The sequence below is a fragment of the Dermacentor silvarum genome, chromosome 2 (assembly GCF_013339745.2).
Source record: "Dermacentor silvarum isolate Dsil-2018 chromosome 2, BIME_Dsil_1.4, whole genome shotgun sequence".
NCBI classification, from domain to species: Eukaryota; Metazoa; Arthropoda; class Arachnida; order Ixodida; family Ixodidae; genus Dermacentor; species Dermacentor silvarum.
The window spans coordinates 169,414,638-169,441,115 of NC_051155.1; the positions used below are offsets into that span (position 1 = coordinate 169,414,638).

General features: G+C 41.6%; 1 protein-coding gene and 1 non-coding gene across 2 annotated transcripts; both read right to left on the bottom strand.

Annotated features, from left to right (window-relative positions):
* Positions 1-2,239: 2,239 nt before the first annotated feature.
* LOC119442091 (nucleolar MIF4G domain-containing protein 1-like) lies at positions 2,240-24,797 on the bottom strand. The gene is given in 16 exon segments (XM_037706818.2): positions 2,240-2,519; positions 2,521-2,550; positions 2,986-3,117; positions 3,891-4,055; positions 5,133-5,257; positions 9,259-9,369; positions 12,432-12,559; positions 12,940-13,039; positions 13,686-13,779; positions 15,013-15,137; positions 18,697-18,825; positions 18,907-18,977; positions 19,823-20,768; positions 22,729-22,873; positions 23,841-23,984; positions 24,476-24,797. Coding segments are annotated over 16 exon segments (2,853 nt in total). The 5' UTR covers positions 24,632-24,797; the 3' UTR covers positions 2,240-2,267.
* Positions 24,798-25,197: 400 nt separating this feature from the next.
* Trnas-gcu (transfer RNA serine (anticodon GCU)) lies at positions 25,198-25,279 on the bottom strand. The gene has a single exon. It is a non-coding gene; the product is annotated as a tRNA-Ser (tRNA).
* Positions 25,280-26,478: the final 1,199 nt, after the last annotated feature.

Genomic DNA, 26,478 nt, shown 5'->3' on the forward strand with positions numbered 1-26,478 from the left:
TAGTGACCTCGTAGCGGCGAGAGGTGGCAGGACCGACGACATATATGTAGCCGAGCAAGGTGATTTCGCAGTGTCACAGTTTCGCTCTAAAGGCGAAGCATCGATTACGATAGCAAATTATTACAGGTATACGAAGTAACGATAGTAGTTTTATCGGCCGTATAAACTTGTAAACATTCGCTTACTATATAACTACCATATAAACCGCATTATAGGTCGATTGGGAATATAGGTCGACCCCCTAAATTTAGGTAAAAGAAAAAAGGAAACCAGCAAAAATTGCCAAAATGCATTTATTTTCGAAACGGCACCGCTGACCAACCATTGGAGCTGTAGTCATTCGTAGAAAGTAGCAGCATAGGCATTCTGTGGTGCGGCAGCAGTAGCGAGCGAATCGACCTTTGAACTGCCCCTCACTTCAACGCCAACTAAGCAGCGAGAACACAGCACTCGCTGCACTCTGTCCCCATCACAGATCTTTCAAGATAGGGCCCACGCGGCCGTGCCGTCCGCATCCGCCGCCGGAGTAGCCCCCCCCCGGTACCTTGCACCAGAGGGAAGACTGCGCGCTTACTCCCCGCTATTCTCCCTTGCATGCACAAGATTGAGCCACCATCAACAGCTCACCGTCGCACGCTTTCACTCGCACATACAGCATACAGCGCACGGCGATGATGCTATTGCACTTTATACGGAACATCACGGCAACGATGACGGCGGAAATGCGCCTGGTGTGTCCATATAATTGCTATCGAAATAAAAATTACAAGGGTGTACATGGGAACCCACTGTTGGGGCATGCAGCAGAGGTCACATATTGTGTGTCCTCTCAATCATTGGTCCCTTGCGTAAATGAAATGTGCAGTCTGTTGAAAAAGTGTAGAGGCCACCACTCGTTGCTGGAATGCGCCTGTTGCTGCGCATAAACGTTTCTTTTTAGGTCTTCCTTTTGGTTTTAATGCTTTAATTTTTATTGTGCATTGTGGACATTTCAGTGAGTGCAGCAGGAATAGCGGACTCTATGGATCACTTCTCCTAGGACAAACGGATTTTCACGTTAATAGAATTCTACTGTCTTCAGATTTTTTCAGAAATGAACAAGTGCACAAAACTTATGTTTTCCTTATGATGACTAGCTCCGACTATATTTTGCCACAAGCTTGCCACAATTGTTTTCTTCTCCATTGTCCTTGCCACCTACCGTTGCTATCACTGGTATAACTTTTATGTTTGCCCAGATGTCCACAAGTGCACTGCTTTTTGAACAGTAATGGCCAACCAACTAGCTCACCAATATCTCCTTGGGTCATTTTTCAAAACAGCGAACGCACCAAATCTAGCCTACACTTTAAAGGAAAACTTTCTAGGTGAACCATCTCGGATATTGCTGTCCGCGACTGCTGCTTCCCTGCCGAAGAGCTCATACACAGGACTGCACAAGTATAATGAATTGGCTTATGTGTAGCCAGCCCCATACGTACTATGCCTACAGATATGCCAGTGGCTTCCTTTGTTCTCTATGGAATTAAGCAATGAAACAACATAATGGAACCTAATATCCTCAGTGCAACAAATATACACCTTCAAGCACATTCCTTTATAAAGTCAAGCTTTCTTTCCCGGGGTTTGGCACATCTGCCTGGCTCGATTCTTGCCGAGTGAGGTGGACCAGTCCTGGAATGCAATACTAAACTGGGCTGGACCACAGAGATGGTGTGATGAAAAGTGGCCAATCCTGGAGACAGTGTATAACCCGCGATTGTGAAGGTCTTGGCATCTTGCTGGGCAAGCACGTAATCGCTATGCTGCAAAATGCGCTGGAGAAGATTAACAGTTTTATGGCATTCCACTAGTCACTTCCCAAAAAACATTGCGACACACAGATTCCAAAATGTGCATTGGATCTGCATAATTCTTTTCTCTTTCTATTGCCCCTTCAAACGCCTTGCATTTTACCTGTTCCACCTACGCAGAAATATGCAACTCGCTGATGTTACTTGCAAATAAGGTAGACAAGTTCAGTTGCACATTGATTTATGCAGATGCAACTGCAAATGTTTATGCACATTTCAGAAATGGCAGAACCATTATAGCTGCAGCAGTTGGCTGTGCCAGGCATGGCAGGCTAAGGTCTTGCTGTTGGTAAAACGTCTGCGTAGTTTCCAAGGCACCATTCAGCCAAGGCAATATTCAACGATACGGACACACGAAAGCACATGAAGCAATGAGCAATGCCTGAAAAATCAACAGTCTCATTTATTTTACAATTAAAGGATGGCCTTCTTGTCAGTCCTGCTCAGGGTCTCCTCTGCAATCTCGGCATGCTGCTCGAGCATACTGCGCACCGTGGAGTCCATGCCTGGGTCCTTGAGGAAGAAGTGCCTAAGGAAGAGGCACAGCCCTTCTCTCAGCAGACGCAGCTTGGGTGCATCCGCCACTTTGAGGAAGACTCTCTGATAGACATCCTGAGGTCGGTTCAAAAGCAAGCTGCTAAACAGCTGCCGCAGGAGTTTCAGCAGCTGCCGGACTCATGTCCACAAATTGGATCGTCTGTTGGGCAGAAAACGGCATTGAGAAGGGCATGGTGGTGTTTGTGAGTTTCAGAGGCTGAAATGCTTGGAGCCAATATTATCTGTGCATGCCTTACAGTATCAGGTGTTTGTGCAGTGGCTGACTAACTGCCTAGTAGAAATTTCATATTAAGTGTAGATATTTCACGGTAGTGCTTAGTTGGCCCATGTTTCAGTTTGTTCTTTTGTCATTTACACATCACAGATGTCATTTACATATCACAGCAAGACATGTCTAATTCACGCTCAAAATCTAAAATAGTATTCACAAATCTCTGTTGAACACAGGGGGGTTAGCACTGTATATTTTTTACCACATGGCAACACAGTAAATAGTAATAATCCTCATTACCATGCAAACTACTAGTATGAATAAAGTGCACGTGAGCACACAAACACAGTCCAGCCTGCCCACCTTGAGAACAGCGAGTGACAGGGCCTCTTGTGAAAGCAAGATGACGAGAAACTCTGCTAGGTTGGATAAAGCTGTCGGACTCAATCGGTCCAGCTCCCTGAATTTGTCCCAGACTGCACACTGCAGGCTCATCTGAAATGAAAGTAAGCAATGCTTGGTGCCAAGTACAAAAACAGAGAGAAATTTTTTTTTATGAAGCTTAATAAGCAGGTAGTAGCCATGCTTTGAGGGATACAAAAAAAAATAATTAAATTATGGGGTTTTACGTGCCAAAACCAGCTCTGATTATGAGGCACGCCGTAGTGGGGGACTCCGGAAATTTGGACCATCTGGGGTTCTTTAACGTGCACCTAAATCTAAGTACACGGGTGTTAATACCAAATATTGTTATTTTAAGGCATGAAAAATAATGTTTCGTCACATTCTATCTTAACTTTAGTATTCAGCTGAAAGCCATCACCCATCGTAACTCTCTTCATAGTACTTGAATAAGTACTGACAAAAAGGTTCTGCCTCATTTTTATTGCTTTATTAAATAGCTGTCAACCAGATAATTAGCAGTGGAACCTCTATTCCCCAAGAGCACAGCAAATAATTAATTACATTGCCTTTAAATGTGATAAGTTCGAAACACGCCATGAGCAGCTTGGCTTTAGACGTGATAAAGAAGACTCCTCATGTTACCGAAACCTGTTGTGGTGGTTTTTGGTACTAGATGCCACTGATCGAGGTGTACACACACACTATGGCTGTGTGTTTTTCTTCCTTCAAATTGATCACATTTTTTTGCAGACAAAGGAAATTCGAAAATTGCCATTTTTTGTGTCATAATATTGCTCCTTTAGCTTGCATAATAATTCTGACAAGATGAATTTTCATCAAACCCCTGGACCTCAAACACCTACATAAAAACGTCGGTCTCGCTTGATGAAGAACTGGGCCAGATAAGCATAAAAAGGGTTGTGCCGCTTCTCCTTGAGCAGGCAATGCAAGACGACATGGCACATTTCACGCTCCTGGGTTGCAGTCAGGTTCAAGTGCAGGATTCTCTCGCTGGCACTCAAGTAGTCCTGCAAAATGAATCGGAATAGTACACATTTATGCTACTATTTCTGCCACCACAGCAATGGACAGCCAAGATAAGCATACATAAACAAAAGAAGCTGCTGCAACAAGCAATTTGTGCATATGTGGAGTGTTGTTTATTTTGCTACACAAATTTACTTAAAAAAAAAATATATGCGGATCCCACACACTGTGGGAATTGATGCAAGTGAAGCTTTATATGCTGTTTGCTTTGATTGACGATAATTATTGTTCTGCTTGTCGCTTCTGGTCATGGTGCTTACGACGCTCGTCTTTCATGGCCGCCACGCGTCGTTGTCTTGCCTCACGTCTTCGAGTCTGCATACATTCGCGGTGTGCACAACGTTTTGCTGCGTAGCAAAGACGCTCCTGCTCCTCGTGACGCTTCTTTCGGGCCTGGGTGTCCTCGACGCTGATTGTACACTTTGGAGCCATTTTGCTAGCATGTGTTTACATCCTCCTGCATACGTGGCCAGCACGCTCTTGAGATGCCAGCTCCAAGCGCTCTCTTCAGGCTATGGACAACTGTACTGTTTACACTACCACAGCCCAGCACGCAACCTCCACAGCCCAGCACCTGCATTTTTGTTGCATAGGAAAGCAAGCACAGCAGGTGCTGTAAGCACAAACTGTGACACACTGCCGCGATGGCGCCGGCCGGGATGTGTCGAGGTGAGCGCCATCTGGGGTTGTTGCAAGAAACCCAGCGGCGCGTGCGAGCAAGACCATAACAGTAGTAGCAGCGCCCAGAAAGTCGGGAGGAGAGGCAAAGAAAGCTTCGCTTTAAAAAGCCTGTTCCAGCTAGCACAATTATTCCATGCCTTCTGAGCTAATTTACTAAAAAAGGTTATGCTGTGTTGCACAATATTGCTTCCTGTAAAATAACATTGTTCTTATTTTCATTCTTAACTTTGTTTATGTCTTTTATATTTACAGCTGATATCAACAAGGTAAGGCTTTTAGCTAAACCAAGAATTAAAAAAAAAAAAAAACAAGTAAACAAACAAATCAAATCAAACAAACAAACAAAATGTCAGCATATCAGTTCAGTGTTTTCTTACCTCAGCAGTCATCAGAATGCAGAAGATGTTTCTCCTGACATCAGTGTTCATGTGGTGCTTCTGAGCCAGCTTCAAGATTTTGCTTGAAAACTCTGGCGGTGCTGATGACATGCTTGCTTTTCTATCTGCGAAGTGAAAATGAAAGACAGAGATTATATTTCAAAGTTATCTAAGCAGGAGATAGGTATTTCACAAATAAAAAAGGAAGCGCTATCACTATAAGTTGTTAGGGATTTATGGATCATAAGTTGAAATGCTCACTTATTGAAACAAAGTAGAATACACCTTTTCATTTTTCATGTTTGTGAGCGCATGCGACACTGAGGTGACTCATTCATAGATGCATAATTTTGGGGTTAAGATGTGTCTTTGAACAGCTGCTACTTGATAACTGCATTGTGAGGTAATCATGCACAGAGGATGTTCTTAGGTACTTTATTTTTTTGAAGTTTGGGAGATTTGACACATTTTAACTGACATACACTGATAGCACACATCAAAAGGCACTGGTGCATCACAAAAGCACTGTGTATGTGCTTATGTTATTTTATAGATTTTTTTCTGTTAAACAGGAAAATAGGCTGAATTAAAAAAAAAACACAAAAAAAAACATGAGTTTAAAATGATAGGCTATTGACTGAATGCATTTTATTATTGCAACACACTACATACAGTAAAAGCTCGATGATACGATCACGGCTAATACGAATTTCCGGATGATACGAATTTTTCTGTGGTCCCGGCCGAGCCCCATTACTTTGCAACGTGCTAGAGAACGGTTGTTACGAATCGATTTTCAGCCTGCGTCGGTTGATACGAATAAACGCTGCCCCACCGACGGCCGCGAAAGAGAACAGCGCGCAGTCACGCGCTTTCTCTCCTTCTATTTTGGTGCGGAGGCGCGGCGCCCGACAGCGCGGACTCCGCGACTGGGAGCGAAGAGTTTGAAGCGGTGGCGCTTCAAGAAATAAATGCTTTTTACGTACATGTGCCTGAGTGAGTTCACCTCTGATTCTTTAATTTAGCTGCAGTCGAATCTCATTAATTCGAACATACCGCGTACTGACAATGCTCTTAGCAGCGCGCAAATAACGCGGCGGCGCCTCTGACCGGCATTGCTCCGACACCGCCATAGAGCAAAAGCTCAGGAGAGACCCCTCAATGCCGCGCGCGAAGGAACGGGGGAAAAAAAAACCCCCGCGACGGAAATTTCCCCCTCTCAAATTGCAAGGTCGCCGTTTCTGCATCACGCCGGAACAAGCGTGGAACAAGCGTGTACGTGCCGACTAGAGTTCTAGACAACCGTATTCTAGCACACACTAGTGCCGACGTCTCAGCCACGCGGATAAAATGGCAGTGAACCCTTCTCCTCTATTTTCAAGTCACATGTTGACCTTGCACGCTGCGGCAGCAGTGCAGAGGGAAGCAGCGGCGGAGGCACAGTCGGGCCAACGAAACTGCCACGCCCGCAAACGCTCGCTTCCTGATAACGGCAGAAAACGAAACTTCAGGAGGCGGCTAAAATAAGGGGGCGGCTAAAATAAGCTGGCGCCAGCACGGCGGCGGGAGCGCAGGGAGATGTGCGCGCGGAGTCGAAGGTGAGAGAGCTACGAGGGAGTTGAGAGGGAGGGCGAGGGGAGCCACCGAAGCGGCGGATTTGCTTCCCTGCCGCCCTCCTCCCTCACCTTCGACGGTCTCCGCGCGCACCCGTGTGTCCGGCGCCGCCCGCTTGCTCCCTGAAGCTTCGATTTCTGTCGTTATCGGGAAGCGACCGTTAGCCGGCGTGGGCAGTTTCGTGGCCCGCGCTTGCGCGCCGCGATATTTCACGACTCGCACCGTTCGTGCATCGTGCTATGGTGCACGAATACTTCAAAAATACGTCCTTTTAATTCGAACAAATTTTCGGGCCCCTTCGAGTTCGAATTATCGAGATTCGACAGTAGTTTTAATTGTGTTTCGATGATACGAATTTCGGCTAATACGAATATTTTTCGTGACCCCGTGATATTCGTATCATCGAGCTTTTACTGTATTTAGTGGCTCACATAAAAAACCAAATACAAGAAACAGTAACAGCCGAAAAAAAAAAAAAAATACAGCATGGAACCTGCTGTGGCCCCATGACCAAACTTTTCAGCAATGAAGCACCTCACAAAATGAATTTGCTTGAAAACAATACCAAAATACTGCCTTCAGCTATTGCATGCCAAGAGCAAGTGGCCTGGGGTAATAGCTAGTAACCATTAAAAAAAAATTTTCAGTCCTTTTTGCTCTGTCACTAAATTACATGAAGCCATTCCTCCATTATCACTACAATTGGCCATTTGATGCGATAGACGATAAGAAATTATAACTTTTATACCACGAATTAGAGCAGATGATACTGATTATACCCGTCACCGTGGCTCAGCAGCTACGGCAAGTCAGAGGTTGCAGGTTCAATTACTGATCATGGCAGTTGCAGTTACGAGAGGGAGTCAAATGGCCATAAATTGTGTACTTAAATGTCAGTGCAATGTTAGAGAACCCCAAATGGTGAAAATTTTGTAGAAAATTCTGCCTTCACAGATGGAACAAGGGGGCACAAGGACACTAGTGCTGACTAACAAATGACAGTTTATTTGAAGAAATTGAGGACAAGTGAACAAGTGCGTGAACCTGATTACAGCTTGAGCAAGCGTGTGCATGTGATTTTTAGGTTTGGGTGAAGGATAAGTACTGATGCGCATTTGAACAATGAAATAATCTCAGATTTTTGCCTGTATACTGCGTGTTCTTCCGCTGGATATTTTTAATTACCTCATCATTGTATAACTTTTACTTTTTAATCACATGCACACACTTGCTCATGACATCATGTTCTGTTTTAATGCTTTAGCATTAGGAGTGTCAAAGTGGAAAAAAGTGTATATTTCTACCATGTGACCAGCTTGCCACACTTCACACACATACACTTATATATATATGGCGGTGGTCCGGGAGCAGACCACGGTTAGCTGCACTTCGCTCCTCGAAGAGGCAGGACATGTGTTACGTGAGCTCCTGAACAACATTTTGGAATGTGGTTAACGTGGTTTAAATCCTGGATCAGGGACCTCAAAGTGGTGCGAAGTAATGCTGACACATTTCTCTTGCAGGTACTGCTAAATCACCTCTGAAATTTAAAAAGGTTTTGTTCGTAAAGGAATATTCACACGGACATTTTTGAGGGGGATATGGGTAGAGTCGAGCGGTGTCAGCCGCAGCAAAAAATTCCCCATAAACGTTCCCCGCTCACACAAGCGAGGCAACTAGGGAGGGAGATCAGTGTTAGCGAACTAGTACTCTGGTGGCTTCTATCTTGACACCACTCTTCGCTTGTTCAATTTCACCCTGTTGTACACTTCAGGGCCGGTATTTTGTAGCGAAGCCTTTAATGTCACAATGCCTTTTCGTGCTTATAGCGCTTTGTCAGTGGTCGGAGCGACGGTCCGCTCGCATTATCAACGGGATCAGCCGGCCGTGAGCGGTGGATAATAAGACTAGAGTAGAATAAGTCATAATGCCTTGCTACAAAATCGCGGCCCAGATGTAGTGTCCCAAAGGCACAGGAGCTGTTCGACCAGTGAAAACAATGAAGTGGCATTGTCGCTTAATTTGTCCATCGCAGTGATGCACGTGCAACGCGCCTTCGCAATTACAACAACGAAGCGATACGGTTGCTGCCCTCTAGAGCAGCCACTTGGTCAAGTTCCCAAACACGAGCACGAAATTCCACTGCCTCCCCTGCCAAGTGGGGATCGTTTGTTCCGTCTGGACAGAAGGTTTCTTCTCCCCGGGGATGCGCGGCGGTGGCACACCATCTCTCAAGACCGTGATTTCGTTGTCACGTTATGCGCAATCCCCACACCGACAGCCAGGATTTCTCCCTTATGTCAATACCCCTTTAGCCATGCTGAATTTTCCAAATAAATCAATACCCACTAGCTGAGAACTCGCTACTCCTTAGTTTAAAATAATTCTGGGGCTCTCAACTAAAGTATCCCTCATAAGCAACAGGGTAGCTTCGGGACATTAAACGCTGTCAATTATTTATGAGAAACATTCCACCAAGCCAAAATAATCAAGAAACGATCATGTAGCTCACCTGAAGACACCTCGTTTCCTGTCCATGCCGAGCCAACCACCCACCACTTGCCTCGTTCATGTGCCTTCAGCAGATCTTCAAGCGAGATGTTCAGTTCTTGTAACAAGCAACCTGCAACACATTGTAAAGAAAATGAAAACACTGCAAAGGGTGTCCAGGAGATTCATTCAGGTTAAACAAGATAGTAAAAATCCAGTAAAGAGTTTACCTAAGGAAGTAATCTTCCTAACCACCACCTCCATTAATGTTGTAACACTCCACAATGTTTTCAACAAAATAGTATGCTATCAGGCAGTACCTCTAAGTGCTTGTTCTTCAGAGTTTTAAATTTAAAAAGGTTTCAATATTTTCAAATAATAACATATTAAACAGCGTAATCTTGTTCAGATTATAAAGGGGGCTGAGCATTTATTCTACTAAACCAGAATTTGAACTAATGCGAGACACTTTGATGCATATAGCTACGACATTCTCCATAATCTACCTCATGGCAGTCACATTGTCCACATGTTAAAAGGTATTGACAAAAAGTTTTAGCAACATGATAACATGGCACAACTACAATATGCCACGAGAAAACTAAACTAGGGGTGTGCAAATATTCGAAATTTTGAATATGAATTGAAAACAGTTCTTGCTATTGAATTCATATTTGACTAGAGAATTTCCATACTTGAAGTTGGCAAATATTTGTTTCTGTTCAAATGTAAGAGATAATGATACTTAATGGAATCTACAGGGAGGAAGACAGATGTAAGGGGTGACTGTTCCAAATAATTCTGCTGCAAGAGATGCAAAATAGCCATGGATCTTGAGAAGTACACGTTGCTGAGTGAATGCACAGAGTAGCCAATTTCTGCTCAATAATTTCCTGTCATTCAATAAGGACGCCTCACTTTTTTGCAGCCTAAAAATTTGTTTTCTTGATTTAGGCACCTTATTATTTGGATAATCTCACCATGTTTTCGATACTGTTTTTTTACTGCACCAGATACTATCACCTTTCACCTCTTTCTGATTTACAAGCTCCTTAGTTGACTGGAAATCAGTTGTGAGTGGCATTTCACGTATCAAACAACGTAAATAAATCTCATTCTCTCTCCTCCCACCCCCTTTTGCTAGACTGGCTCCACGCAACCTTTTTAGTTCACTTGATATTCATAAATCAGAAAATATTCATTATTTGATTCAATATTTGAAGGCTGTTTTTCTCGAATATTCATATTCCATTCGCTTAAATATTTTCAGTATTGGAACACCCTTAAATAAAAAACATGTGCCTCAGCAATGCTTAAATTAGTAGGGGTGTGGGAATACCGAATAGTAGATTTTGAATGAAATATTGAATCGAATCACGAAAGCAGAATATCGAATCGAATATTTAATATCAGAAAATTTCGCACAAAACTTATAGCTTACAAATTTATGCAAGAAAATACAGTGCTGCACATGCTCGAGAGGCTTCTAGCATTGTATAACAAGCATGTAGCAAGCTATCAGTGACTTTGGTATATAGAAATCAAGATATATACAGGGTGTTTCAGCGAACACTTTCAAAATTTATTTAAGGTTGCCTGTGGTAGATAGCACAATTCTAGTTAATGAGGTGATCTACTCGAAGAGGCGGACATCACTTGCACATAAAATTGAAATGCATAATCGACTAATTAACAAAAATTCACTAATTAAGCTTTTAACTAATGACCTGATGGCCCATATTGCAATCTACAAATTGTAGCCGTGTCGTTCGCAAGGATCCACTTAGAATTAATTCTCAGGATGACACCAGTTTTGAGATATTAATTCCCGAACTTTGCGGAGAACTGCATTGGCGTTCCAGTTAATTTTGTGCTTCAATGCATAAAGCGACGTTTTGTTAAGAACCTAAATGGAACCTTCTATGCAGAGTGGGCACCTGTATTTTTGGAAGAGTACTCTGGCTTTCACTATGGTGTTGGCATAAAACGTGCGAGGTTATTTAGAGATGTAATGTGTGTTGGCAATCTTCAAGCATTCAAAAGTATGCTGTAGCAGGATGTACGCTGTTATCAAGATAGCTTGAAGCAGCACAAACCATGTGAACCGAACAGCTTACTTCAAATGTATGTACATAAGTTGTTTTCAATGGTACTGAGCCGCGCAAACCGAACAGAAGCTTTTTGTTGGCATACAAAAGGTCCTGTCACGTGATAGCAACCATCCAGTAAATTGCGCCTAAGTAATAACTGAACAAAAATTGTGCAGAAATCATCTATGATAATTTCAAAGTAAGTGAATAGCCCAAACGAACAAGCGAATGTGCACACGAATCAACGAGTGAACGAATGAACAAGCGAGTGACAGTCTCTCCAACTTCATCCCTACCGGCAACTCTGTTGCACGTGAACACGTGCCCTTTCCATCGGCACCTTCGTATCTAAAGTCCTAAAATCAACCACCGCCGACCACCAACTACTGACCACTAAAACGAGTGCCGCGCAGAATGTCGTCCCTGGTTGTTCTTGTTGCATGGAATACAATAAAATGCCTTTTCAGACTCTGTTCAGTTGTCATGACAGAAGGCGCAGCAACCAAGCATGATGCTGAGGTAATTTCTGGTGCCTGTTTGCACGTGTTGAATAAAACGACCAAGTGCTGCTAAAAGCTTATTGTTGTCATACAAAAGGCCCAGTCACGTGATAGCAAACATCCAATAAATTGCGCGTCAGTGCAATTTACGGCCCTGACACTTGAACTGTTTATGTGTGGGAATGCGAAAGCTTTATACCATTTACAGACCTTGGAATGTCATGAACGAGCTCATTGCACGCATGAACTGTGCAAATTGCACGTATGCTACGTGTTCAATGTGCGTACACCAAAGACACTTGGAAGGGATATGGCGGCGAGAAGTCGCGTGATACAAGCGACCCAATCACCGCGGTGGCGGCGTGCGGAAAACATAGGCGATACTCTGAAATTTTTTCCAGTCACTCTAGTGGCAGTCAGCCAACCATGGGGAGATAGCTGAAAAATTTTGCATCAGCCACACAATAGGAGATCACACTTATGCATAACAGCTGCCTATAAATATGGCTGAAATAATTCAACTGTGACTATATATGCTTGCTTCATCGTGGGAATAAAACAGTAGCTTAACAATGTGTGCTGTGATATGCAGATCTACTACTTACCCTTGCGAAATAGTCCTCTAAGAACTTTAGATGCATGCTCCACCATGCTAGGGTCACAGTTAGGTATCTTCTGTATGTTGTTATTTCGCACAGCGTTTAGTATGTCCATCATGAATCGTTTTCTGGAGCTGAAAACAATTTAAAAAAAATAACACAGTCACTTAATGAACTATTGCACGCAAGACGAAAATGTGAGGAGGGCAAAAAGTCATTGTTAGTCTCTAGATGGTGGGCACTAGAGCTTATAGTTAACTGAATGACAGCAGGAAGATAGTTTTCTGTAATACAGAAAATGAACAGTAGAACATCAAGTCACAGCTATTGATTTTTTGGCTACTTACTCACTGTACAGTCTTGTTTCGCTAATCACAAACGCTTGTTCCCCAGCCATGTAGCGTTCATGGTCTGGGTAATTTCTAAAGCTTTAAGCTTCACCTGAGTTTGGACCAGCTTGCTCCAGTACATGAATATGCTATTTTGACGTGAGATAAAAAAATTTCATGCTTACTCTTGGGCTCCAGCAGTGTCTTGGGCACACTTGCGTTGCAAAAGGAGCACTACCTCCTTCAGGGCCAAAGGGTCGTGCTTTCGAAGAGCGAACCCAACAGCTAGAAAAGACATTCCATGTGGCAAATTACATAAGCACATGGTGCAAGGAGTAAGAAAGCTGTCTTTTCCCTCCAAAAGTATGAATAATGTATTACCATCTTCCTCACTGCAAAAAATTGTTTGAAAAGCTGGCTGAGGGTGCCTACAGGCATTTCATGCCTAAATCAATCAGGCAAATATAGTTTATTGCATCAAACCCATGTGCAGATATAAGTGAAAAATTAATTGTACTTTGACATACATATAAGTGCACTTGGATGAAGTTTACGCTTGGATAACACTTTCGTTCTTTCACACAAAAACGCACACATTTAATGAACTGCACACAGGTTCTAACAAATAATGCTCTAAAACGAAGCTTTACCGTTATTATTGTCCATCAATTTATGTCCACTGCAAGACTAAGGCCTCTAACAGTGATCTGCAATAACCCCTGTCTTTTGTCAAAAGAATCCACGCTTTTCATCACACTAACTGATTCTCCACCACCTTCAACTGCATTTCCTTCTCTTGGCACCCATTCTGTTACTCTTAACACATGATACTTTGGCTATATACCAATACTATGTCTATATAATAATGCTATGTCGATAATACACAATAATACTATGTCTTCAAAGCATGCAAAACATTAGAGGTACTAACAACGCAAAATCAGAAGAATGATCTCCACGTCTTTTTCACTGAAAGACTCGGCCAATTTTCTTATGATGTCATAGATAATTCTTGAATGAACCACCTGGAAAGAAGACACATGAGATAAAGAAAAAAGAAGTGCCAGTGAGCTTTTTTTTGAGTTCCAAAGACATTTGAATCAAAGGATTGGAAAACCAGATTTTCAGACTGTTTGCAAACAAGTTATTAATTTTTTCTCAACATTTATGGCAACACAAGACAATACAATCTTTAAAGCATTAGTTACAATTCGAATAATAAATGCAACACATTTAAAGGAGGTACACTTTCAAAGATTTGAGGTGTGGCTGCATGCCCTTATATGTAACTTCCGAGTAAAAATCAACATTCCACAAAATCAGCCGTTTAAAATTTCACAAGTATTTACAAGATATACACCGTCCAGTACAGTCCACTACTAAATATTATGCACTTTCATAACTTTTTTGATGAGTACCGACTTACCGACAATAATTAGGTCACAACAATAAGAATTTGTTTTTCTGCACATGATTACAAGGGTTGCCTAAAAATTCCCACATAGTGTCAGGCTAGGAAATTGTATTAGGCACTGCTACAGAGATATATATTGTTTTATGCTTGCACTGTAGTATACTGAAACAAGCTTTATCACACAAAATATGTACTCAACATAAGAAATAAAGGTAATAAAATGTACCCGGCAAGAAAAGGATGAGAAAGAATGAACTAACAGCAAAATGACCTTAAAAAAGCTGCACACATAAAACTTTTTCAATGCTTTGCCTGTACAATTTTCACAAAGCCTTCCCTTTTCTTTTTTCGATCGCCACATATTTAGGCCAGCAACTTGCTCTCTTGTTTATACCAATGTCAGGTAAAAACAGCTGCATATAGTACAGCATTAGATAAGTAAATGTTATGCCTTCAATATAACGATGCACGATGATTGAAAAACCAGTGGTAGTGTGTCATGCCACTTCTTACTGCACAGTGAAATTGAACAGAATCTTTTGTACCTAAAAAGAATAAGGAGAACACAAAAAGACATGACCACTAGCCTTATGATCTACTTTTTAGCAATAGTAGTTGTAATTATTTCCATTATTGTTATTTCTGCTGAATATACTAGAAACTTTTGGTTAAGAAGCATTTGGTCAATGTTGAGAATATGTTGGAAAGGCCACTGGCTTACTTTTTCTGATGTTTGAAATCAACTCGCAAAATGACAACAAAGAAATAAAGCAGATAGTTGAACAGAAGATTGCCTGCCTCAGAATGTTGAAAGTTATGAAAATAAAAGGAGAGGCAAACTTACCTTGAACACAAAGAGGTATGATATAAACAAAGCACAGTTGTCAACTTCTTTCCCTGTGCTGCAACCTTGCTGCTGCTCATACAGTTCACTGAACTTCTCAGCCATGTCTTGGAGTATCTGTGCACCTAATAATAATCATAAAAAACAAAGTCCATTCACACTGCACTGGCAGTGCACACATGTGCACGCATTTAAGGTGTTTAAAATGTCCTTCATGGTACCATAATAAGTATAATGCTTTAAGAGGCTTGGAGGAAACTCCACTTTATACAAATTCTGGTTTGTGAAATTCTAGGAAGTGGAATATTTAGAACATTCTGACGATCTCTTCGAAGCAATGAAAGACGGATTCTACAGGAAAAAAACATTTTTTTGTTCAATAATGGGTACCGAGTGTTTTTACAAAGTTACAATATAACGCTTGGTTGGCTTTCTGTCTAAGTAACACATTAGCAGGCTTTATATTCAAATGCTAATTAATGGCCATACATCCGAACATTTCAAAATTTTTAATTTTGAAAGTTTAAAAAAAGAATAATGGATTATGCCAATTAAGAATTTTAGGATAATTAGTAGAGACCGGATTTTAGGCAAATGCCTTTTTTGTTTCTTGCGCTCCTATCGCCCCACTTTGATATATGAGCATGAATTAGAGGTTAAGAAGGGCTTTTATAGTGTTTTTATAGTGCCTATAAATGCCTATTTTGGCGTTTGTGCCTAAATGCCTATAAATGCCTATTTTCAATATCGGCGCCTATATGAACACTATTTAGCCTCAAGTTTCGCTTTCGAGTGCAGTTAGAGACCGTTATTCATGTTACCGGGCAATATTGACTGTTCGGAACTCTATGGGGTTCAACCTAGTCCTTTAGTTCAACCAACTCCCGGAAAACAACTGCTAGCAGCATTGAAATGAGACGCGCCGGCCAGCATAAGCTGACGCGCTGACATTGCGCGAGCGGTTGGCAAATGCGAAACCGTGGAGAGCCGTCAGGGGAAAGGACAGTGAAAAGCGAAAAAAGAAAGGAAAATGTGACGTGCACGCAGCTTTTGTTTTGCTTGTAACTTACTTTTAAAGGTGTTCACCGCCGTCTGGGGTTCCTTCTAAGTGTACGAGATCATTCTCAGTGACAAGAGGCACAATTTTGAATCTGAAAATCTGGAGATGGTGGTAGTTTGCTATTGTTTTCAGAATCTTCACAGTGATTCTTCGACTACGTTCCGCGTGCTCTCCAAACATGTTTTTTCAAACACGTGCACTTCAAATGGGCGGAAGTGTATTTGGCAGTGTCGGGACGTCTGGTATGTACAATTCGGATAATGCCATTGTATATGAGAAAATTGCGAAGAGTTGTACCTAACAGTCCTCATGTAAGAACATGCTAATTTCTTAATAAATCGTAGTCTCTCTTGTATTTGTTATTTGTCTGTTTTTGTTGTGTTTTAATTTAATTGCGTCAGGCACACATAAAGTATAGTTTTTTTTAATTAGTATTCCCAGCTTTCAAGTATTTTGCATGCCTGTTTCACTATATGCGACGCTCGAGTACAGTGGTCAGTGAACATGAATATGAGCAGTGTGCTTATTGAATGAAGCCAATTGATCGCCATTAGTCCAGCAGTTTTATGGGACAATTGCAAGGCTATGTTCAACTGTTGGTGCCTTTGTGCCATCATAGACGATAACATTTCTTGTTCTCCTATCGTAGATATAGGCCACGCACGTGTTCGTTTGAAATTATTTGCATTTATGTAAAAATTTATTGTGCCTATATTTATGACGTTGGAGGCCTAAAACGTTGTTTTGCCTGCCTATTTTTGGTGCCTAAAACGTGCTTTTTTAATGCCTAAAGATCCGACCTCTGATAATTAGTGTTCTTAAGGAAACATAGCATCTTTGTCCATTGAATACACCTTGTAATCAACATCAATGTCCTCTGAATTGGAATTCATAAGAACTTCTTCAATTTCTGCATCTTCAGAAAGGTACGCGGGTTCTTTGTGCCAGTTCACCATAATGGAAAATGAGAAAGACGAGCAACACTGACAGTTGATAAGCTTTGTTACATCATTTATCGTATAAAAACTAAACCTACTATATAATTTTAATTTAATATTCTTGAATTATCTTGGCTATGGCCAGGGTGTACAATGGTGGCCAGATGAGTACACAGTAGAATCTCGCTAAACCAAACCCCAAGGGAAAGGATAAATATGTTCTGATTACCAGGAGTTACATTTACCACAGGAGTTATGTTTACTGCGAAAGATGTGTAGAGATGCAGAACTATATGTCATATACCCTCTTAACACTGCTAGATATATTAAGCACAAACAAGTGAATGTAACAGCTAGTTTGTCCCGTGGTTTGTGCACGGTCGACGACTACTGGATTGACTAGGCTTTGCTAGTTTCGGTTTCCAAGAGGCGCCGGCGATGTATCAAAAAGAAGACATGGCTCTGTGGCTGAATAACACACGGTCGTGGTGGGGTGGTCCAAAATATTGCACAATGTGCTGTAAAGTGTTCGAAATGTCAGTTGTCCTTTATTTGGTCGTCTATAGGGTGAGTGGTGGCACTATGCATTAAAAATATCAAAATTTTGCCAGCTTGAGTTTTTAGGGTAGCTTTCTGAATAGAAGATAGGCGATGCGAAGATATATTTCAGATCCTGCCTCTTTCTGAAAAAATCCTTTACAGCTTGCTTCTGTTGTTCCGTTTACAGAGTTGTAAAAATTTTGGTTACGCCTAACGAAAACTTTTTTTTTGCCAATCCAAACACAAAACCAACCACTTTTGAGGCTGTTGCACCATTTAAGCAACTACTCTTTACCAACGTTTAACTGTACTCAGGCATGGCACTTTAAGGGTTAAGGACGCTGTGAAGCAGTGAGCAACCACCAATGGCACACGCTGTCGCTGACATGGCAAGATATTGCTGTCGAAAAATAATGTGTTGCAGCTATCAATATATTACACTATGACAAAGTATTCCAATGATGTAATTGTTGCGGCTTATAAGAAAACATGACATTTCTTTTGTAGCACCCTTTGTACTAATACTAAGAATAATTTTACCATTTTTTTCTTGGCGCTGTCAGCAAGTACTAAACATGCAGTGGAGCACCTTCAGAATATCTGCCTCGCTGTCTCCACTATGCTTAGAATTACAATATGCCCTTCAGTTTGCTGAAATGTGCCAGGCTTGCTATGACAATTCGTCCAGGCTAAAAAATATACAAAAGTGAAAAATTTTTTAGATGGCCAAGAAAAGTTGTGCAGCCAGAAAGAAAAGGAGAAAGGTAAAGTGAGCTGTGGAAGCCTTCTGTGATGTTTGTAGCATGTACATGTTAAATTAGCACTGAACAGAATTAAAATCATGGTATAAAATCATGGAAAACTGAAACAGAGGATTCTGTGAATTGCTCATTTCACTTTGTTGCTTTTTCTGACACATTCCATTTTTTCCTGGCCAATTTCATAGTTTTTATTTTTCAGCAACACAAACTTTCTTGAAAATTCCAAGTTGCTCAGCACCCATGTTTTAGCCACGGCCACTCACAAACATTGCAGTGGATGGTACAATGTGAAAAAGGTACAATTATGCACATGCTTGTCTGTGGCTCCCTGTGCATTAGTCTTTCTGCATCATTTTAACACAATGCGATCTGAATGCCCACTAACCTACTTCGGTTCCAACATTGCAGTGCAAGTATGCGACAAGCATCGCATGCTCCATTACGAGACGCTCAGGAGTCAAGAAAGGCGCAATGATCGACTCAGACAGACACACATTCAAGGTGGAGTTGACATCTGAAATGAGAAGCAAGATGTCACAATGTCATTGCAGTCAAAGAACAAGTCAAGAACCGTACTAAGAAAAAGAAACCATACCATTGTTGCTGTGCTTTTTGTACAGGTCCTCCATCTCCATTCCTATAGGCTGTACTGTGGCTTCGCTAAGTCTAGAAAAAGCAGAAAATGAAATTCAGCTACCTTAGTTTTGATCAATCAGTTATTCATTTTAGTGTTGCTGCTCTCTCACTTACTTCTCAGTGACCTAAAATAGAGCTGACATTTGAGATCACGTAATGGCTTAAAATCTATATGAAAAAAAAAAAAAAAAAGCCAGGAAATCTGTACACTAGTGAAAGCCCTCATTAAAAAAAGACAAATTACTATTATGAATGCATCAGCTGTGTTGTGCCCATGAAATATGTAAGAGTTAGGTACCTTTTACACCCTTTGCTCATTTTAGGTAAAATTCAAACATCACAAAGCTACAGATGGATTCATACATGATTACACAAGTACTACACACAGGGTTGCCAACAGGCCTGGATTTTGCAGTACTGTTGTAGAATTTATTGGAGTCCCAAGTCCCATCCTAACTTTGTTAGGACATCAGTAAGACCTGGAATGAGGTCTGGTGTTTGACCAGCTGGCTCTTGACATAGCTGATGCACTATAAAAAATGTGCGCACATCTTTGAAAGAATGTGATGTTCAAAACATGTATATTCATCACTTGTGCTGCTGCTGCAACTCAGCAAAATGTTGACTGCAGCAGCCCAAACTTTCTCAAGATTGTTGAATCTATTTTGATAATTTTGTCAGCAAAACATTATTGACAGGAGAATTCTGCATGTACATTCATTATAACACATATGTTAATCTGTTGTAACATAACATTCCAGAACATATAATTCTATAAAGTCCTACTGCACAAAAGCATCTGCTCAGGTGTTACCATATATGCTTTAGCTATAATGCCACTCTACATTGCTACAGTTCACACTTAGTCCACATACCTGTTCAGTAGACCTTTCATTTGCTTCTTAAGTCTGGCAAGCTCCTCTTTCTTCTGTGAGCTGAGATTGATGCCTTGGAGTCTCTTGGCAGGTGGGACATATTTTTGAGACACCACGTTGCCAGCTTTATCACGCAACCGTCCATATATATCTTCCCACATACCATCTGAAGAGGCGGTGCCTTGTTTGGCTGTTGGTAATGCTCGCCCCTCACCGAGTGTTCCTGATGCAACTGGTTCTTCTTCCTCTTCACCTGAGCTTCCACTTTCATCATCAAAAGAAATTTCATCCGCGTCCTCCTCTTCTAGAGTATTCTCGGAGCCTTTCCTTTCATCAATGGCCTTGCTATGTTTTGTTGTGTCTGCCAATTTAGCAGCCTCTGTATGGCCAGCAAGTTTGCACTCTTTGGCTGATGTGAACTTTAGGTTTTCATTCAGTATGTTTTCCCTGCCTCTTCGACGCTGTAGACTAGAAATCCCAATGGAAGCACTGTTATCAGCACCATATGACTTATCCTGTGAGCTTAGTTCATCATCACTGTTGTCTTCAGCACCACTGTAGCCACTACCTTCTTCATCACTGACGTCATCCTCGTCTTCTACGTCTTCACTGCCATGTTCATCACTGTTTTCCTCATCGATGCTGTCATCATCACCGATTTCATCACTGTCCTCACTATTTCTATGTTTGGCACGGGACAGTGATTTTGCAATTGGAGCTGTGTTCGAACGATCGTCGTCATCATCATCACTAAATTCGTTTTCACTTCCTTCACTGTCAGAGATACTGCTGCCCGAATGAGTCCTCTGTTTCTTACCAGCACTTAAAGATTTGCTCTCCTCTAACTTTCTTTTTCTTTTAGCAGGATTCATATACACATCGGCATCATCACCGTCACTGTCCTGATGACTGTTCTGGTACTTCTTGTCCACAACTTCTAGGAGGTCTGTACACTCTTTAGTGAAGGATTTGCTCTTCAACATGCACAGCCCACTGATTTTTGAGCTATTATTCCAACATACACATGGCAAAAATCAAATTATAACAAAAGTTAAATTGATTCTAAACTACTTCAGTTCCATTGATGCAATACTGCCAGTGGCAGCGCAAGTGACAAAAGAGTACTGAGTAGATGAACGTTACAAATATTTAGATTGATGGTATCTTGGATGCCAACATATTTCTCAATGCTGCAGTACAAATTCAGCATGCATGTCACTGCACTCCGGTAAACTGCCGATCAAAATACACTGTGATGTTGATCTGTGGTACTATGATCAATGGTTAAAAGCACAATGCGCAACTTATGCTCACACTATACTGCGAGTAGTGGGAAAAAACGCCATTATGCTTTAAAGCCATTTTAATTATCTCCTAAATATCATACAGCCACATCCAAGGTGTTGTAACCAAGAATGACACCATTAACAAGCCGAGCACATAACTTGCCAACATCTGTGTTGAGGGAAGCTGTTGTAACCTTAGAAGTGATATAATGTCCTCTGATATCGGACCATGCGCTGCCTGATCTCGAAGACTGTGGTGATGCCATCAACAATTTGAGGAAGCTTGGGAACCATGGGGCTCCAAGTTCTGCTATGTAACATCAGTGCCCTGCTACTATTGGGCACCACAGTTCTATGTGATGGGAAAGTAAAATGTGGCACCTAGAGCTATGAAAACTCGAGTCGAGGGTGAGTCTAACTTTGCTTGTATATTGAAGCTTCTGCAAACGATAACTTCGGTATGTGTATATTAATTATCATAATTCATCCTGCTCTTACTTCATTGACATGCTAAAAATAGGTAAAGAGGAAAAATGGTTTTAAAATAGTGTTACAAGGCCCCTTTAAGGCAGCATCTAAGCTAAGCATGCAGTGTGATGTTCAACACCAAACTAAATGATCAACTAACTTTTGCATCTCAAATTTGCATTTAGGCTATAGACCTTGACAGACCATCATGTGGACTTCCAACGTTCCAGGAATTTCCAAGCCCCATACTTTGGCTAATGAATTTGACAAGCAAACAGTACCAAACATTCAACGATGACCAAACAGTAGAACAATGCTTGATGCATCCAGTGTCTGCATACATGATTTTATGCGTATTTTATGTAAAAAGTGATTGCAAAAACTTATTAGCAGCACTACATAATCAGTGACAAGTTAAGTGCCCTTTAATTGGACTTTTGTAAACTGCTACTTTGAATGTCAATGGCTTAATTTATTAGGTAAGACTGAAATTCTTTTTTCTTTTTTGTAAGTAAACAACAAAAATGTCTGCAAAGGACACTGTACTGGAGGGTTCTCGATTAATTTAGTCTACCTAGGGTTTATAAATGTGTCCTGAACTATCAATACATGGGTGCTTATTAGTGCTAACACACGAATACAGTGTCTTTTGATGTGCAGTTTACTGGACCACAGTGACATGCATGCTGAATTTGTGCTGCAGCGTTGAGAAATATGTTGGCATCCAAGATGCAATCCAGCTAAATATTTGTAATGTTCATCTACTCAGTACTATTTTGTCATTTGTGCTGCTACTGGTTAAACCCCATCAAAGTGTAGCTGTCATGGCTGAGAATTGAAGTCATGACCTAGTGTTGAGCAGCGCACTGCCACAGTTGCTGTGTCATCATGGCAAGTACTGCTGACGCCAAAAGTTAACAAGATGCGAGATTCCAGAAAGTCCTAAATATTTCCGCAGCCCAGGCTCAAAGACTGGAACTTTGATCTGCAGCCTGGACTAGCACATCTGAACAACACAGCACTGTACTGTTTTACTGACTGAAGGCAAAAGCTAAGCAGGAATACAGCGTCATTTACTACCCACCATAATCTCTTGATGCTGACTGCATGTTCGTCACCAAGGGAACTCTCAAAACATGCATGCAAGGATACAGTCCAGGCCTTCATCTATAAATGACTTAGGCATATTCTTGTTTTTTCGCTTGCTGAGAAACAACTTCTTCTCCATCTGTTTGATAACTTTGTCTTCTTGCTTGTTGTCATCAAGAAGATTCTTTTTGCGAACTGCTTCACGCTCCTTTGAAATGAAAAAAGAAATCAATGTCAGCCTTCAGAAATTGGCAGAAATGCAGCATTTACAGATGACTGGTGACGGTTGAGGTTAGTGTATGGCCAGTTAAACATCTCCAGCATGTATTAAAGAATTTGTCTCTAAGACACAGCAACATAAATGATGCATATTGTCAATAGCTTGTTTCCAATAATTTAAACTTCTGAAGGCTGGCAGCCTGAAAATGTAGCCACCACAACCATGATTTACAGGAGCCAACCAGCCATGGTGTTGTTGATGGTCTTAAGAGCAAGACGCCGATGCAGCCGCTCAGGCTGGGCATGCTAGCGTGTTCTTAGCTTGAGCTACACAATGTGCTAGGTTAACACAGAAATCATCTTCACTGGCAGCGCTACAGCTGATGGCGATATCACCCCAAACTGATTCAAACTTATGCAAAACTTTGGTTGGTCACTATAACTTCAATAAATTTTGAAGCTGTGTAGCTCGAACAAGATGTTCAGATATATCATTCTTGCTTCCTAGGGCAGAGCATTGCAGTCAAAAAGCAACTTATAAGAGCACATTAATAAGGCATGAGCTGTAAAAATGTGTCAAAGTTTGACATTCAGCATGCTGCATACGTCGAAAGATGCTAATACTGTATGGTGCCACAGACCCAGTCACGCATGTGTGCCTGAAATCCTGGATATGTGTGTACGAGAAACTGATCTCTTCTCTACACTATGTAATCACTCTTGTACTTAGTACAAAATTGATTTCTGTGTATATCAATTATTATTCAACATTAAGTAACTCAAATAAGAATCTATGGTCTCTCCAGAAGTTCTAAGATGCTGCACTCGACAAGTGCAAAGAGGCAATGTATGATAAGCTTAAATGAAACTTGGTGCTACTGTAAGTAGAACAAACACTGATGATCCCTAAAGAAATATTAGGCAATAACTTTTAGAGTAGAAAAATGAATATGTACACGCTTGGTTGGCTTCTTCAATGCAGGCTCCTCCTGTTGAGTCTCCTTAGTATGGCGGTCTTTAACAAGGGTCTTGTCTTCACTTGGTTTCTGGGTGATGTTGAGCTTGTGGCATATCCTCTCCATCTCTTTTTGAATGATCCCCTACAAACGCAAGCGCATAACATTTAGTAGGACACAGCTCAGAGAGACAGAGTGAAAAGTTGAAAATTTTCTTCAGGCTCCTGTACCTTTTGCTTCAGTGTAGATTGATTCGTTCTGTAGAGAACGTAAGGACTTGCGCTTGTTTCAGCTCTCTCGCACGGTTTCGCCTTATTCACAATGCTTTAAGTGTCGAGTTGCTGACTTCAATTGCATCTCGAGATTTGCAATGCTGAGTGTTCGCTAGCAGAAAAGTTTGTGACAACCCAAGTCCCCATTTTACTGGCAGTCTTCAGACACAGAGTCATGTAAGCTGATACGCTAGCTATGAAAACGAAAGCATTCATGCACGTACAGACAGGAAGAGAACCGAAGTGCCTTACTGTAGGGCGTAACATTCGACAGTTCTTTCGGGCATTTCAGTTACGCTCACTTGAGTTGACTACGACGCAAGCGCATGCAGTTGTGAGGTGAAAAAGATCGCGTGCTCATACCTTATTCTTCATATGAAATGCATGTCGTCGAACTTTCTTCTCAGATCTCTCCAGTTTGCGTCGTTTCTTTCTCGACAGTCTAGAAACGTCAACACCGTGCACCGGTGGTAGCGCGGTAGCGCGCATCTCACCTCTCACATTGCGACTGCGTTTCATGTCTGTTCTGTGAGTAACTTGCAAATACTTCTCAACTCGAGAGAATCACATAGCAAAGTAAAAATGAGACGATACCGCCATGTCTACAGTGTACGCAAGCATCTAAACACGCACGCACGCACCACGATTAACTGTGCGCAGCCATGTTGGCCGGCGGAGTGTGCTGTGCTGCCATCTACTGGCCACTGCTGTGGCCACATTGCTTCGCTTTGCTGGTTCGTTGGCTGGTTCCGCCAGCGCCGGTGCCACTCGGCAATGTCGGGTCCACCTACACCGTTGTGGCAGTTCAAACCAACTGTCTTGGTCATTTGTAATTTTCTCTGTTTTTTTGGCACCATGACAGCACTAAGAGTAAGGAAAGTGGCAAATATTCTAAATATTGATGATCGGCTTTGCGATCAGTTGCGAAGTAACGGCGCAAAACAAACGCGCACACACGAAAGGCTCCGAAGAAAATACCACCGCCACTCACGTTCCCAGCCAAAAAAAAAGAAATAAAAATAATAATAATAAGAATACAAAAACATTATAATAAGAAAAAAATAAGAGTTCAGGGTACCACATTTCGACGAGGATGGGATTCGAACCCACGCGGGCAGAGCCCATTGGATTAGCAGTCCAACGCCTTAACCACTCGGCCACCTCGTCCACGGATTCCAATTGCTTTAACAACTCAAGAAAACAATATGGGCAAAATCGGGTGCTGGCAAAATTTGTTGTTTCGAGGACCAGGAGTGGGCCGTCCAGCGGGCCAGGGCCATTGCCGAGGATCTCGAAAGATTTTTCTCCGGCGATGGACCCCTGGCAGCCTAGCCCCGGGCACCAACAGTCTTAACCGCTGGACAAATAAAGTTTATTCCTATCCTATCCATGGAGCGGTCATTTCAAATACAACATGAACACACTGCTTGCTACATAAGCCTCAGTGTTGTGTAAGCACTTTATTCGCTGGTACGAGAGATCAGTGCTTAAATGAACGCCAAGGGAAACGCTTACCAAAATGATGCTGCGATTTGTTTTTATTTATTTACCCTCAAGGCCAAATGCTTTAAAGAGAGAGGGGAGTGGAAAAAAATACAATGACAACAGCAAGATGCAATGAGTAATAATAACAATTTCAAACAGGCATGTACTTAAGCAATGGTGGTTACTGCCTCGCGAAAATGTTGAATATCAATGATTGATGCGATGTCAGCAGGAAAGTGGTTGCACTCGATTGCTGTGCGTGGAATAAAAGATTCGGAAATGCTTTCGTTTTACAAAACGGAATACCAATCATGATGATCAATGCGATGGGACATATACTGTGGTGACATATACTGCGGGACATATATTGGGACATATTTGAGCGCGGTTTCTCGACTTAATTGAGATATCAGACAAGCGCAATGAAACGAGAAAACACTTCTGCGTTGCGCTCTTCCACTTCTAATGCGTCTGGATAGGGCCTAGTGAAGACCAAAGTACTATTCAAGTGCTGCATTAAAGGCCTGTTTTAGGCCGACTATTCAGAACATTTCTTGCGTGCGAATAAAAGACATGAACTCTCGTTGAAAAGTATGTCTGCAGCGATAGCACAGCTGACGTTTGGGTGTAACTCAGTCACTATAAGAGTTTGGGCTCTGCCACACGGAGCCAGACGCACACATATAATCGACAACCGAATATTGCCCCATACATATTGTTTAAATTGATCTGTAGAGATCTGTCGTACGTAACCAATTACATGTAATTAATTAGTTGTAATCATTACGTTTCTTGGTAAATTTGTAATTTAACGATTATTTTGTTTTCTCCGTAACGCTCACTGTAATTGAATAATTTATTTCAGTAGCCAATTATGTAAC